The sequence below is a fragment of the Protopterus annectens genome, chromosome 5.part0, assembly GCF_019279795.1.
Source record: "Protopterus annectens isolate FY-2018-M chromosome 5.part0, PAN1.0, whole genome shotgun sequence".
NCBI lineage: Eukaryota > Metazoa > Chordata > Ceratodontiformes > Protopteridae > Protopterus > Protopterus annectens.
The window spans coordinates 1,386,684,202-1,386,700,195 of NC_056735.1; the positions used below are offsets into that span (position 1 = coordinate 1,386,684,202).

The window sequence follows — 15,994 nt, forward strand, 5'->3', positions numbered from 1 at the left end:
ATACAGGCTGTTACACTCAACTAAAATATCAGAATACCGCAGGTTATTCACGGAGGTGAATGGTTCAGATGAAAGCTAGGCCAAATAATTTACAGCAAATTTAAATACACATATTACACTGCAACATTTCGGTAACCAAATTATAATACATCTTGGGGGCATACCATGGTACAAGTTCTGTCGACATTACAATCACAGAAGTTCGGAATACAAAACATAAGTATAAGCAAATCATTTGTATTTGTCAGTCACTACTGCGGTTTTAACGGTTTCTAAATTTTGAGTGGTTCAGGACAGTACATCAAATCACCATGCAGCATGGTCCATGCTACATACAATGTAGTTTACAAAAAGTTTAAAAATACAAAAAGGTCTAAATAATTTTGATAAAAATGAAGTTTATTTCCACAAACCTACAGCTACAAAGGACGAAGTGGAGTGGCAAAAGAACTCCAAGTGCCAGTATCAATACGTACCCACCGTTAATGGCGCATGCGCCCGATAACAGTTAATTCTAGAAATACCTTAAAATTCGCCCTACAAAGCATCATCTGATACAGTAAAGCTCAATAAGCATTTTTTTTTGGATAAACAACCGGCGCAATATGTAAAACACCCAGTTACGTATTTCTGGTTTCCGTGATAGTCTACCACTGAGTGTCAGGGAGTTATTGTCGGAGGCGCGGCTAACAGGAGCTGTCAGCTTCAAAGCTCCTGCATAGGTTTGGCTGTTGATTTTCTGAACTGAACCGGCAATAGTGAATGCACTTGACCAGTTCGTGTGTTTTTTTCAATCACACTTCTGTATCTGAATACAATAATTTCTATAACAGACATTTATCGCAGGGAGGACTCAACCTGGAACTATCGCAATAGTGTAAGCAAGCAAAAACTTAACGCATTTAAGATTTCTTCCTAATGCTTCCTGGCTGCACATTGTCTCATTTGATTGGTATATATGCTGTTAGAATAAATACATTTTGAGGATCTTGAAACTAGATATGGCCGGTGTTGTTAATAGTAATCACATTTTTATACAGTGCACATTTTGCCTTTGTGGAATTGTTCTAAATTTAGCAGTGTAGTTAGAATTTGTACAACTCTCAAATTATACTTTGTGAAATATGTGCTTGCTATTTCAGACAGAAAATGAGTAAGTTGATGATCTCAAGCATGATGCTGGGGCACAAGAACACCCCCTGGAATCTGGTGAAACTGATTATCGGGAGAACAAACTTTCCTTTCTTACAAACCTGGAGCAGGCCCAGCTGGGGTCTGGTAAGGGTCTGCCATTCAGGAAATCCCATACCATCATGCCCTGTTAGCACTAAGAAGAGGGGTTATGACATCCTAAGAAACCCTCATCTGAACAAAGTAAGTTGGAACTGATATGCTAGAGGTCATTATAATACATTGAAAGCCAAGTGAGACAAATTGTAGTCTTCTGATAAACACAAGTTATGTCTAGTGGGAAAGACTGACAGTGACAGAAGCTGCATGTGGTGAAGGAGCATAATGAGGATGAGAAATGAGGGTAAAGACAAGGGTCAGAATTTACAAAGCATTCCTTATGTCATCTTTTTATGTTTAAGAACATGCGTGATATTCACTATTTAACAGGTCCAGTTTGTTACAGAAGTGGTAAGAAATAAATAAGCAGTAAAGCCACATAAAAAACAGTATGCTCACAAACTAGGTAAGCTACTTTTGTATCGTGACCTTTCTAAGAATTCTAGTAAAAGGGAAATGAGAAAGTATGGTATTTATGAATTAAAGTATAAATGAGATCAATTATTTCATGCCTGCATAGTTACAATAAACACTGCTAACAAGTGGATTATCTCTACAGTAGAAGGATCTGACCTGATCAAAGGTTTCCCGGCATTAGGTTGAATACCAAAAGCCTGAGTCCCATTTAACTGAAACCAAATGACTGAAAAGACTTTGACTGAACATTTACCACAATACTCTATTTCCAACAGAACACACATTTATATGTAGTGTTGTAATAGGCAAGTTCCTCCTACATCTCCAAGGTTGGAGTCTGGACCCATACTCCAGACTAATATATTACAAGTCGCTTAATAATATATTGTCAGACTGAGATTGCCCAGCCTTTGCTCAGATTCAAAGTGACTATATTAGTAAGGGCATTGTATTTTGTATTTTACTACTAAGAGGGAGTTAGGGACATAGCCTCCACATTGGGGTGTAGGGGGTTACCCTTTTATAAACTGGATGTATAAATGTGTGAGGTATTGTAGTAAATCTTTAGCTAAAGTCTTTGCCAGTCATTTTACTTCATTTAAATGAGATTCATCCTTTTGGCATTTAGCCTACTGTTAGGAATGCCTCCCTGCCCACCTATTTTCTGCTGAGCTTTCTAGATTAGATATTGTCATTGCTATATGAGGATAGGGTTTAGCAATTTGTTGATAAGTTAACTTGACGCTATTACCTACCATCATAGTTGTTGAGAGAATCACATGCCCCACATTTGGATTAGAAAATAGAAAGCAGAGGTGTACACAATTCACTCAAGCACAGACTACTCTCATTCTGTGGTCTGTCTTAAGAAATTCTTTGTACACCATACAAAGAACCTTTTGTTTCTGTAAGAGAATGGTATCCACAGCACTCATGGTATTATTGCCATTAGATCTACTTTAGTAAATGCATGTTTGGTAGTGGTAAAGTAATGTGGCTTAAATGTAGGATCATTTGTAGCTAAAGGAGTTACAACAGGATCCTGCATATAATGGCAGGAACTCTTGTTTGAGGTCATCAAAACTGAACTATAGCTATTTACTCACAGAACAATTGTTTGTGTTGAATACACAAGGCTGTTTTGCAACAAAATTAAGTAAAAAAAAACAAGTATTGCAAGATCATAATTGTCTATATACCTTCCAGTTTACTATGTATGCAGAGAAACACAAAATTAGAAAATAAATGTGCGAAGAAAGATCAGATCTATTCAGGGAAAAAAAAAACAGGCAAACCATGAGTTGTGCATCAAACCTGAATAACAAATTTGTCTATTCTGCAACTGACAACATTTCTAGATCTCGTCAATCTGAGGCACTATAAATTGTATATTGGATGGTGATATCACAGCTCCTTTCCCAGACCGATGGTTTAGATGGTATTTGTCTTGTTTATGCTGAAGAGTATCCAGCTTGAAGGATACTTTACAGTGGCATACTCTTTCCAAGAGTCTGCTATCAGTAGATATCTCATTAATCTTAAATTGAACCCTTTCATAGCAAGCACAGGAATTTAACGTTTCTGAATGCATGCTGCTAAAAATGTACCACTACATAGAAACTACTCAAAAACAAGTTTCAAGTGAGACATTGTCACATTTTTTCAGCAACTAGAAATGCACTAGTGGAATTATCTTAATTCCTTCTATTGCTATCATTTTAAATTGAAGAGTAATGGGTATTGGTAACAGTTTGATTTATTGTGTTCCTAGGGCCATCTTTCCTTCCACTTGAGTAATAATTCAGCTTTTTTCTCCTCCAGTATTATCCATCCTCCTTTCTGTTTCCCTTTCATCTTAGATTTATTAATCCATTTTTGACTTCTCCTTCCTGTTATACGTTTCATTTTTTGCCAAGCATTAGTAATAATTTATGTTTATTATTATTAAAGACATGTTTGTAAAAGGGTCACAGATGTGTACCTTAAGTAAAATAGATATTTATACAACAAGTATTCCTGTTGCATTTTTTCAGTAGTTATAAACTGATTGTTGGCACTTTTTGGGTTGCCCCAGAAATGGACTGCAAATAATACATAAATGATTAGATTTCACTGTAATGGAGAACTGATGTGCATCATAAAACTCATCTAACAAGAAGGTAAAGCTTGCCCATTGCGACATGTGCTTCACTTAGTGGGACAGCCCAGGCTGCAAAGCAGAAAAAAAAACACCAAAATCAGTTAGTACATAAAGCACAGATGAAAAAAGTTGCAAAATTAAGGTCTGCAGAAAGCAGGAGTGAAATATCAGCTGTACATTAGATGGGTAGGAGGTAAAAGCATAGAGGCAGACCACACACAGATGAAGCATCTTGTACAGTACAAAGATGTGAAGCTAAAGACTACAGGTAAATCACAACATGTATGTACTTGAGGGACTTTGAAAAAATGGGAAAATGTTAGTCCCAAGTGCAGAGGCAGGAACCTGTGCAGCTGCTGTACAATTCAACAGATCATTTAATGTGACCATAGCTCCTTAGTCACTTCTGAAAACAGACATGTAAGGCTATTGATTCCTACTTTGTTGATATAAAATTTCTTTTCTGTGATAACAAGCAAAGTAGACCACTATGCCTTATTCACCTAGCAATGGCATCGTGGCTGAGACCAAAACAGCATATGATTTGCAGTCCAGTTTCCATAATTGAGTGGCAGAAGAGCCAGTTATTGAGATACTGGACAGTACAGTGTAATGCAGTACTCCAAACTGCTTAGTGTAAACTGTCATCTATTATAAGCAGAAGTAAAATCCCTTTCTGTAACTAGCCTATATGCTGTCTGTCATTTCTGTCATGGCAGGCAGTGCCCACTGTGGGTATGCAGTGGTTTTATGCCACATACTCCTTTATCCAGAAAAAGAACCATGCCCCACTCCATTTAACCGTCTGTTAATATACATGGACAAGATCATTATTCCTCTCCCACCTCCTCATCCCCAGCTCAAAATAAAGTCATAAAGTGCATAGAGCAGACCCATTCATCTTGTCATATTCATCAGGCATGGAAAGTGGAAAATCAACCCACTTCTTTTCTGTTTAATCCTTCAGTATGTACTAGTGTCTTTGCTGTAGATCAACAATCTGCTGAGCAATTTGGGAGCTTTATAGTGACATACTGAAATAAAAGGCATATGTCAGTGCTCACAAGTTAGCAGTTAATGCATTATATTATTAATTTATTGTCATAAAGTTATGGATTGCGTGTAGGCTTTCCCATGTTCTAGATGTATTTTTCCACACACGTTTAGCTTTTGGAAGAAAAAAATGCATGCTTTAATCTTGATGAACTTTGCTTGCTTTATCTGTTTTGTGACTGAGGGTAAGGTTCAATTAACTGTACCTCTAACTCTTACTATTTGTATTTAATTTTTTCCAGCATTTTTTTTCTTCTTTTTAATTTTTGCTGTTTAACTTTTTATGTTACTGGGAACTGCTTAATAAACAGAAGTGTGGTTCCTAGATAGTCTTTGTGCGCAAACACAGAGTGACCTTGTATGCCACATTGCAGTATATTTGCTGAGCAGGACTATTCACCTTGGATTAGATTGCTTCAATTTCTTCTCCATAACTCAGTGCATCTACTAATAACACATTCTAACAAGACTGCAAAACGTAAGCACACATATATGCTTCATTCAAAACAGTACGTATTAATTTTAGTAAGTAGTGCAATGCTGTTTAGCAGAGGATATTTTCAGCTAATGCTGTTTCATTGAACAGAACTGAACCAAGTGGCACTTTGTCATAAAACCCAAAACAGAAAAGAAGAAATGTTCTGTGTGGGTTATAGCTACTTCTCTGCATCATTCATGCAGGATAGACCTTCTGCTTTCTCTGTTATAAATAACTCTGGGATTGCCGCATATTTGCAAGAAAGGCAAGTCCACTGATATCACAGTTTCAGAGAACAGAAATTTGACAGGCAGCATGTCATCAAGCATAGTTTGATCAGAACTTTCTCAACAAAACGTATGACTACTCTAAGGATACTTGTTAACCCAGTGCATAAGAAAACAAAACTGCTCAGTTTGAACATAATTTACTGTCATGTATTTCCTACAAAGTCACATATCAATGTATTATATAAGTAGCAGAGTAAATGTAACATTTCTTAGTGTTGCCTCATGAGCAGTTTTGATTTGGCTGCCTTAAACTGTTCATTCAGAGACTGTACAGTGCTAGTTGTCACGTGGGCGCAAGACGTAATTGTGAAGCATAATTTAGTGATCAGCATGCTATTGTGTGATCACTAATGTGCGAGTCCTGTGATTTGTACAAAAAGGTTGAGATTGCAGTCTGTGTCAGAGATTTCTCTTAACCCTGTGATACTGTGTGTAGCAGGGGTGTGAGGGGCAGAAAGGCAATTCACACATATAAAAAAAATGTAGTGCTTTTTTTTACATTTTGAATTTCAAATATATCTGGAAGTGTTATTTTGTGATCTCACTTGTAACTAGTTGTCAGTCATATAAGAGTCACATTTTTGACATGGAACCTTGTCACTTGCACAGCCAAGTCAGCCACAAAATAAACTCATTCTCTTTCGTTCCTGCTTCATTTTTAGTCTTTGCTGGTAATCGGGATAGAATGGAAGAGCAGATGTATTTCACAGTCTGAAAGCAATGTTTCATTCAAGTTTAAAATATTTACTAACCATCTCCTAAGCTGATAAATGGTGTAGGCAGTCACATTGTTAGTACACTTTCTTAAACTTTGACTGGTCTTCTTTTTTCATTAGGTTTAAAGATAAGCCAGTATTCAGAGATCATACTTTTGGTCAGTTCATTATATGCTGATGTGGGGCGTCCAGTTAAAGTAGAGGAAGGGCTGCCTTCTTGTGACCCCTCATATTTCATTTATTTTTATCCGTGGTAAGGATGGGACATTGTGTAGAAGGAAATACAAATGGACATGCTGTAGAAAATAGTGAGAAAGCGTTCTATTAAGGGTTGCACTGAGTGCAGCTCCATAAAGCATCGAGGACACCCACTGATGAGATATTCATCTGGGAGACACCTGTTTTACTAACTTATAAAACTTGTTGCATCTGAGGCCTCCAGTGAGATTCAGGCGCAAAGAGCCCATCATTCCGGATGATGATGATGAAGTGTAATTTTAATAACTTGATTTCTCTTTTCCCTGTTTTCTTGGAAATAAGGTACATTTAAATCTTGCATAACTGGCTGCCTTTAGATAAATCTTGCATTTGTATTTATACTGTGTTAGCATGAGCAGTACAGATGAGCAGAATACACAGAAGAGCCCTTGAGTTATGGCAACTCTATGGGTAGACCACGTAGGGTTTTTGTGACATATTATGGAAGTCGATTGCTAAACTTTTCTTACATGTAGATACTGCTTCTGCTGCTGCCCACTTATGCCCCAAGCAGGTTTCAAACTCATGTGCACCTGTTGGTCATTTTGCACCTTAACCTCTGGTTGGGGTAGTAAAACGCACAGATGAAAGTAAATTTACTGAAGACCCATAACTGTAACGCACAAAAGTACTTCACTGTCATCATAAGGGTTAAAAACACATTTCATTAATATTGTAGTGGCTGCAAAACTTTTTCATATGATTAATTCACATAGGATCATAGGTGGTTACTAGGCTAAGGGCCCCAGGGCCCTTACAAGCTTAGCCAAATTCAGCCCATGTTCCAAATAGTGTCTGGTTCAAGCAGACACTAAAATCAGCACCTGTTGCCTCTGTCCAAGAGGGACACAACAGGTTATGAAAATTGTGATTTAGGGATAGCAGTGAATCACATAGTAACTGTAGAATAAGTTATGGGAATTTCAGCTGCAGCCCCCCCTTGCCTACTTCTAAAACAGCACATTTGTTTGTTAATGTTGAAAAGAATCATAAAAGATAACTGCAGACCAAGCCATAATAAAATACTGTGAATGTATGTTGTGTAGAGAATAAATACACCTCAATAAACTCAAAAATGTTTACTGTGCAGTATGCTGTATGTAGTTACTCGGCCCAGCCATTCAGCATTAGATGATCAGCACAAGGCTGCATCTTATCCAGCATTTGGCTCTCTCAATCACCTTCTCATCAGAAAAGTAATACTATATTAAATAGTTGTGAAAATGACATTCTCTGTCAGTACATTGACACAACTGTTTCCATATACCATCATCGTCCTTAGAAATGTGAAACTGCAAGCTCTAAAATGGCAGCATTTTTCTTGAGTTTCTAATAGTGAAGATGTTCCTCAAAGTATTTCTACATTTGGCGATGTTTTAGTTATGAGTTTGTTGAGGTCTGTTTCTAAAACTATGTTTGAGTCTTTTTTGCTTAACCTTATACTCATGCTTGTTGTTTTGGTTGCGCAAAGTATTAACCACTTGTGGTGATTTAGAAATGGTAAAATCAGCAGAAGAAACTTTGTGGTGATTTTCTTAGGAGTAGAAAATATCAGCCACAGAGTCTGGAGGATGTTAGAGAAATGAAAGCTATATTTGCCAGCCTTGACAGCATTACTCATAAGGCAGCAGATCCAGTTCTAGTTACTTAATTTTGTTGCTAAATCACACTGAAAGTGGATATTTGGATACTTTGATCTACTTGACTGCCTGGAAAAAACAAATGAAGCCCGTTTAGGATGGTTTGTATGTAGTGATGTAGAGGAGAACACAGCAGGGTTTTCTTTAGTGAAGGCAGTCTGTTTATCTGTGTGTGCTAAAACAAACAACAGAGACACAAAATTGTCCTACATATATCAAAATACTTTAAGGAACGCATAATTGCGTGGGTTGCATATCCAGTTTATCAGAAATTATAAACTTGTATCTGTTGCTGTTGCTGTTAAAAATCTAAGTCTTACACCTGTATATCTAGGGGAAACTCTGCAGTAAGTATATTTCGGTTGGTAATGAACAAATGTGCAGATAATGTATTAAAAGTCCATAAAGAACTTGTATGCATTTGGACATTTATCAAATATAAAATTCACTGATAAGAAAATGAAATCTAATCTAATTAATCAAAAAAAACAAATTTTCTCTGAATTAATAGGGATTAAAATTAGAATATCTTGGCTTGATTGCATTTGCTAATTCAGATTCTAGTATAATGGTAAAATTATAAGTTCTTAGTTCTGTTTAGGTACTGCTACTTGGACAGGCATGTTTTTACTTCTGAAGAATGACTGACTGTTTTGTCTGTCGTATTATGTGCAATTGAAATCCTCTCACTATTTTCCAAAAATATATATATGTCTGTGTGTGTGTATTACTTGGACAAATAAACTCCTGTCAAATTTGCCACGGTCTCCCAGTCAGCATAAAATGTTTATTAAAATTAGTTGAGAAGTTGGGTGAAATGTGACATTGGATTTTCAGATGTTGAAACTTGTACCTTGGCTTCTATTGCTAAGGAAATGATATATTGGTTAGATTATTCCTTTGATTTTGCTTGGAAATACTTGCATTTACCTTCCATAAAAATATTAGACTTGTAGTTAAGGAGTGTCACTTAAAGTTAATTAATAATAAAATAATGCTTGCAAAGTATGTTCAGTACAGTATTTAGGATTTTTTTTAAAAAAAAGCTTATACCCTGGTCTGTGTTTTACTGAAAAAATCTATTATTTTCATATCTAATGCAGGAACAATTTCTTATTTATTGTTTTATTTATTTATTTGGAAAATTATTCATGGAACTTTCTATACTTCTTATAAGATAAGCAAAATGTTTAATATGAGTGAGTTTGTGTGTGGGGGTGCAAAAATATAAACACAGATTGGCAGTACATATTCTGTGACTGAATATCTTAATAAATGTTGGTGTGATATACAATAGTTCAACCACTCTATTTAAATAAATATCTGAATTATTAGTTTTATTTGTTTCCTTACTTAAGACTATGTTAACCATATCAAGAAAGCTCATAATCAGAAACTGGATTAAACCTATTCATCTTCCTTTTCATAAATTCATTTCTATTATTAATTACATTTTTATACAGTAATAAATATAGTAAGTATGTCATAGCCCCATTGTACGCGACCCTCATCAGAGCACTAACAGAGTACAATGCTCCCTATTGCATGTACCTCAACAGACACCTGCAGCAGCGGAGAGACCACTCCTCACCAAGAAAATACAGGGCCTCCAAACCATGATGTACATGGGTAGACTAAAAGCCTTGTCATTGTACTCTGGATCATATAGGCTGCTGAGAGGAGATTTGTGCCTTGCCTACAGGGCAGTCTCCGAACCTGCCCTGATGGATAGGCTTCACGTACACAAATCTAATGGCACAAGACTCACTCAATCTAGGGATCTTAACCTAACCTGTGGCATTAACAGAACATGCTGGAGAGGTAAATATGTCTTCCAGAGACTGACACTCTTCTGGATCAGACTTCCAATTTCTGTGAAGCAGAGCTCCTCACCAACCCTATTTAAGTGCAACTCTGACAAATGGATGGGAGACCACAAATTCACCCTGGCGGTGGCACCCATGTCCCTCATGGACAGGAGGAATCAGTGTTGACTGTAGACTAGCTCTGCAAAATACATTCACTTAATAGGGACAGATGGAGCAACTTGGAATTAACACGGCTTGGCTTGTAAGGGGTCTAGAGCCACTAACCTAGTAACCCCCTATGAACCTATATGAACCTAAAGAAACAAATATATCTTAAGTTTTTTTAGACCTTTTTTAAAAAAAACATTGTAAATTTTTTGAGGATTCATGAAGGCTTCAGGAGTTCTAGTTCATCATTTTCATGCAGCAACACACTGTATAGATGCTTACCGTGAGTTACAGAATTTCCTAAAATGCACAATGCAATCTTCAAAAATTCATCCTAAGTCCTTGGAATAATTAAGCTGACAGCAGTACATTAAGAAACAGTCCAAAAAGTGTTTAAACAGGAGGTCATAACAGTCCTATGAATTTTTGATTCTTTAGATTGTGGAAAAGTAAGACTCTCTATGACCCAATTCTCAAAAATAATTTTAAAGCTATATCCCCACTAATGAGATACATATGTGCATTATAACATCCAAAGTTAATTAATGGGTTCATATATTTTTATCCCTTGTCACCCCACTTCCCTTGCAAAAATCATCACAAAAAAAAGAGTGCTGTACCTTCATAGTATTCTGATACAGATGAGTGATAAATTTATTTATGTATTCTATTTTGTTTGCTAACCAGGTAAGTGGGCTGGCCAAAAGACACTTTTGGCAACAGCCCAGGCCTTAGAAAGCAAATAGGAAACAGTTTTTGAAAAAAGGCAGATTTTATGAAACAGTACAACATTAAATGCGGATGAATGGTTCACAAACCTAAACAAAGAGGTGCTAGCTATATTGTATAGAAATATTCATAGCAGTAAATGATGTAATGTAACTCTTTAATATTATACAGGATGTACATGTATATAAAAAGTATTGACTTGCAGTACTAAGTAGTTACAGTTTCGTATATAAGAGTTTTAAATATATGAGAGTGGTAAGCATTTATGATGGATCACTAGTCTGAAAAGAAAATCTTAAAGAAGAAATGTGATACTTTCAGTTAAAGGGAGCCAATTAGCCTTTTCTAGTACAGAGCAGTGATGTGCTGGACTGAACAAGTGGTATAGCAACAACACACTTTGTTACCAATGGTATGTGTTACAGGGTCATAGGTAAGCACTAGGCTAGCTGCCCTTTTAAGCCTAGCCATCTTCCCTTTTTGTACTCAAAGTAACCTATCCCACTTGGTTATAAACTGGCTTTATCCATCCCATGGTTGATAATTATATATTGCCCCTAATGAGAATAACTGGGATCATACCATAGATAATTTGAGGGGACCCATGCATTGGGTAAAGCATTTAGGAGTTGTCTGTGTCCATTAGTAATACAGGGGAGAGTCGGGAAGGGCATGCATATGCTAGATTACTAGTATTGCCATCTTTGTACTGTACCCAGGGAGCAGATGATGATGTTGTTATTATTTGTGGAGACGCTGTTTCTAGAGACATCAGATCTGATGTTGTCCTTTTTCATGCCTTCCTCAAGTAATAGGATTAGATCCAATCCTCTGATCTGACTCAGCTGTTTTACTAGCTTGTGGCCACCAATGAACTCTCGAGTTCCTTCCCTACCCGTAATGCACCACTCCTAACATCCTTCATTTGCCGCTTTAGGGTTTTAGACGTGGTTGCCTTCAGCTGTCAAGTCTTCAGTGAGAGATGTCACTTTTTCTTATTTCCTTTCTAAAAAGTTCTACAAACGACTGTTTCTTTACTCTTTATTCCTTAATAGTTTTTCGTCTTAAGTTGTTCTATTATCTTTCTTACACTTTAGGTGTAAAACCTTCTTACCATTGTTGGTAGGCCTGTCTCCTTCCATTTACTCTTTACACTTAGAGTAATTTCTACGTTTACCATTGTGGTAATTTCTATTTATCTGCAGTTTCTTTCTTGTAGTTCTTGTATACCATTTCTGGTATTTTCCTTTTCCTTTCTGCTTTTTAAAAAAAAGTTTACTTTAACTTTTTTCTCTCAACTAAGAAAATGTCTGAGAAAGGTCCTGCAGGTTTTAAAATAAATGTGACAAGTGTGGGCACAAGTTGCCTTTGTCTGATGTTCACAATCTTTGTGTGTTTTGTTTAGGACCAGAACACTTACAACTGGACTGCAGTATTTCTTGTGGGTTCAACCCCCGTGCTTTAGCAGACAAGAGAAATAAGCTGATTTTAAAGGGATTACTGCCATCTTCCTTTTCTGAAGCTGTTGCTGGGGTTTAGTCCCCCAAACAAAAATCTAAGGACCCGTCAAAAAAGTCTAGATCCTTGGATTCTCCAGCCTCTACCTCTTCTGAACCAATAAGAAAGAAAAAATGGATCCAAAGCTATGTCCAATCCGACTATCATCGCATCTGACCAAACATATCTTGGATTCTACATCTTTGGATCTGAAGCCCTTGCCAGGGACAACCTGTTTACCAACCTGAATCAGGTTCCTTCCAGGGTGCTCTCTCCATTTTTCAAGAGGCACTCAAAATCACCATCCCTGGTATCCTATTGCTCTCCAGGAGTCTCATGGAAGCAGATGTGGAGAGGATGATGAGAACATTTTTCACAGAGCAAATTCAGAAGCGAATTTCCAAGGTTCCTACCCCTTTGGATCAGGAATTCTGCCCATCTACCACTCCATCGATAATAGCTCCTTTTCTGATTCAGCCTATGGATTTAGAGCCTCTGATCTGAGTTTTCTGGGTCTGTCTGGTTCAGATCCGAAGAAAACATCTTCTTCAGATCTCACTGTTGTTCTGAGTGCACAGGCTCTGATATCCAGACAGCCGGATGACTCTTGGAGCCGAAGCTTCCCTGTTGGATCTGAGGGGATTTCAGAGCCATCCCTTCCTGTTGGAGCTTTGGTGCTGGAACTTATGCCTCAGGTGGATCGCTTTTGGGGTGGAGGGAGGTGATGAGCTAGAAACTCCCTTTCTTGGCTCCTTTGGCTTTTATCTGTCCAGAGCGGTCTGCCTTTGAGGTAGTGAAGAGACTGTTCTCTGCTCCAGTAGGTCAAATGGGTCCTTCCTCCTCTGATCCCCTCTCTACTTCTCAGATGACTTTGCACTGTGATCTTTAACATTCTACCCCACAGGGGCAGCCAGCCCAAAGCTTTCAGTCTACCCAGCAGAGTATATTGATCTATTCTGATACTTCTCTGGACCACCCACCGAGGAAGTCCTTAGGAAGAGAAAGTGCAAAATGATTTTGATGCAGGGGAGGCGTCCCCAAAATCACCACCTGATAATGTCTTGCGTGGAGACATTTTTGTGTTCCTAAAGCAAAGTGGCAGCTGGTCTTCTCAAGACCCTTCTCCTGAGGAGTCAGTATTTCTGGAAGCATTTGCTACTGGTCAGTCTTCCTCCTGGGTTACTCTGCCAGCCGATGAACTTATTGATTTCATCCCCAAGCAGGTGTGGAAGGAACCTGATACAATTCAGCCACTTCTCAAAAGACCAGACAGGATTTTGGCTCCACCAGTAGGCCGGGAATATTGCAGTAAAGAGGTTCCAGTAGATGCCATGGTTTTGGTGGTGGCTACAAAAAAGGAACTCACTGAGCAGAGTTCCACTGTCCAATCCTCCTAATAGAGTCAAGGGCAAAGACAGATTTGGGAAGAGAAGAGTTAATGTCTCAGCGACTTTTGCACTTAGATCACTGAACTATTTAGCACATTTTACTAGGCTACAAAGAGATTTGATTAAAGAGTTGTCCATATCCCTTTCTGGAACTGGAACTTTTGAAGCTCAAGCTTCATTAGTCTATCAGTTGGTTACCCTACAGCCTATAAGCAGTTCATCCATGGGGCTTATTTTGCAAGCTACAAAAGCCTCAAGAGCTGTGGGTTCAGGCATTTCCATCAGGAGGCATGCCTGGATGTGCCTATATGATTTTGCGGAGACCTTCAATCATCTTTCATCAATGCTCCATTTAACAACACTTCTTTAATTGGCCCTACAGTAAAGGGCACACTCTCCAGGTGTGAGAAAGATGGAAAGATGGAAAGACCCTCTCTGTAGCGGGCATGCATTTTTTGACCTCTCAAAGGATCTTTTCCAGGAATCAAAAATGTGGTTCAGGAAAATCTCTGTGTCCTTTCCAGGGCACACATGGAGTTAGTTCCCCCAGGGGCAGGGTGGGTAATAATTTTAGTCCCTTTAGCAAGATTCCACATGAGAATTCTTCAGTGGATGCTAGTAACACAATGGCCAATGCTTTCTCAGCCCATGTATGCGAAGATAAGAATAACCCAAGTATACAAAGAATACCTTTCCTGTTGGATGCAGTTTGAATAGCTGTTACAAGGTTGTCTGTACATCCTCCCTCAGCCCAAGAGGCACTTCCTGTGGAAAACATTCTAAGGCACTTGGTCCCCCGTTAGAGGCCAATCTGCATATCAGTGTTCTGGAGATGAGAGTCGTGCTGTCAGAATTGCAGGCATTCCAGGACTCTCTTCCTCTTAGGACGATTGCAATCCAGACAGACAACATGTCAGTAGTCTGTTACATCAAGAAGCAAGGGGGAACTAGATCTTATCCCCTGTGTCGAGAAGCCCTCAGAGTGCGGCAATGGGTGATATCTTCCAACACCTTTCTAATAGCAATGCATATTCCAGGGAAGCCCAGTGTGATAGCAGACAAACTGAGCAGGTCCATTTTACTACTTCACTAGTGGTCTCTCAATAAGAAAGTGATGGAAATGATTTTCAGTGGGTGGGGCCAGCCTTACTGCAATTTTTTGCATCTCCCCTAAACAACAAGTGCAGCAGGTTCTTTGCCCTGATCCCCCACCAGGGAAATCACCAGGGGATGCTCTGCTCTACGATTGGCCCCTGGTCTTCTGTATGCTTATCCTACCACTTCCCTAATTCCCAAATTCCTTCAGAAAGCAACCCGTTTGAAGAACACAGTAATCCTCATTGCACCTTACTGGCCCTGTCAGGTTTGATTCCCCTTCCTTTGGCTTCATTTACTATACCCACTTGGATTCTGGATCCAATTCCAGACCTTCTGTCTCACCTGACATGCATGGTTCACCCAGATATCTCAAATCTCAAACTAACAGCATGGTTTTTCCAATTTCTTTAATAGCCAGGCATCTAATGCTTTCTTTCTGTGTTTGTTCCATCCTGTAATCTTCCCATAAACCTTCTACTAGGAAACTCTGCAGGAGTAAATGGAGGAGGTTTGTTTATTGGGCAGAACATAATCAGATAGGCTCCTTCGCAGCTCATATTCATTCTGTTCTAGAATTTTTAGCAAGTTTGTTTAATGAGGGTGCTAGCTCCATCCAGCCATTAAAGTTCTACTCAAAGCAATCTCTAACTTTCATGCTGGATTTCAAAATTCTTCCCTGGCTTCCTCTAAACTGTGCAGAGCATTTTTGAAAGATACTGTTCTGCTAAGACCCCCATTTAAAGACCCCATAGCACCATGGGATTTACATTTAGTACTGCAAGCCTTAATAGACTCTCCCTTTGAACCTGCAGATAAATGCGATCTTAAATTTTTGACTTGGAAAACTGTCTTTTTATTAGCAATGACATCTGCTAGAAGAATTTCAGAACTAAACTGTCTTTTTATTAGCAATGACATCTGCTAGAAGAATTTCAGAACTTCACTTCAAGCATTATTTCCTAAGCCTCCACATTTGATTTTTCATAAGGATAGGATCACATTACGTTCTAATGCTGCCTTCCTT

General features: G+C 38.3%; 1 protein-coding gene across 1 annotated transcript in view; it reads left to right on the forward strand.

Annotated features, from left to right (window-relative positions):
• Window positions 1–449: 449 nt before the first annotated feature.
• The window catches only part of ME3 (malic enzyme 3), a 1,533,849-nt gene continuing 1,518,304 nt past the window's right edge, over window positions 450–15,994 (forward strand). The window contains exons 1-2 of the mRNA XM_044071202.1: window positions 450–877; window positions 1,143–1,374. Coding sequence (XP_043927137.1) covers window positions 1,150–1,374 — 225 coding nt within the window. The 5' untranslated portion in view covers window positions 450–877; window positions 1,143–1,149. The remainder of the gene's footprint in view (window positions 878–1,142; window positions 1,375–15,994) is intronic.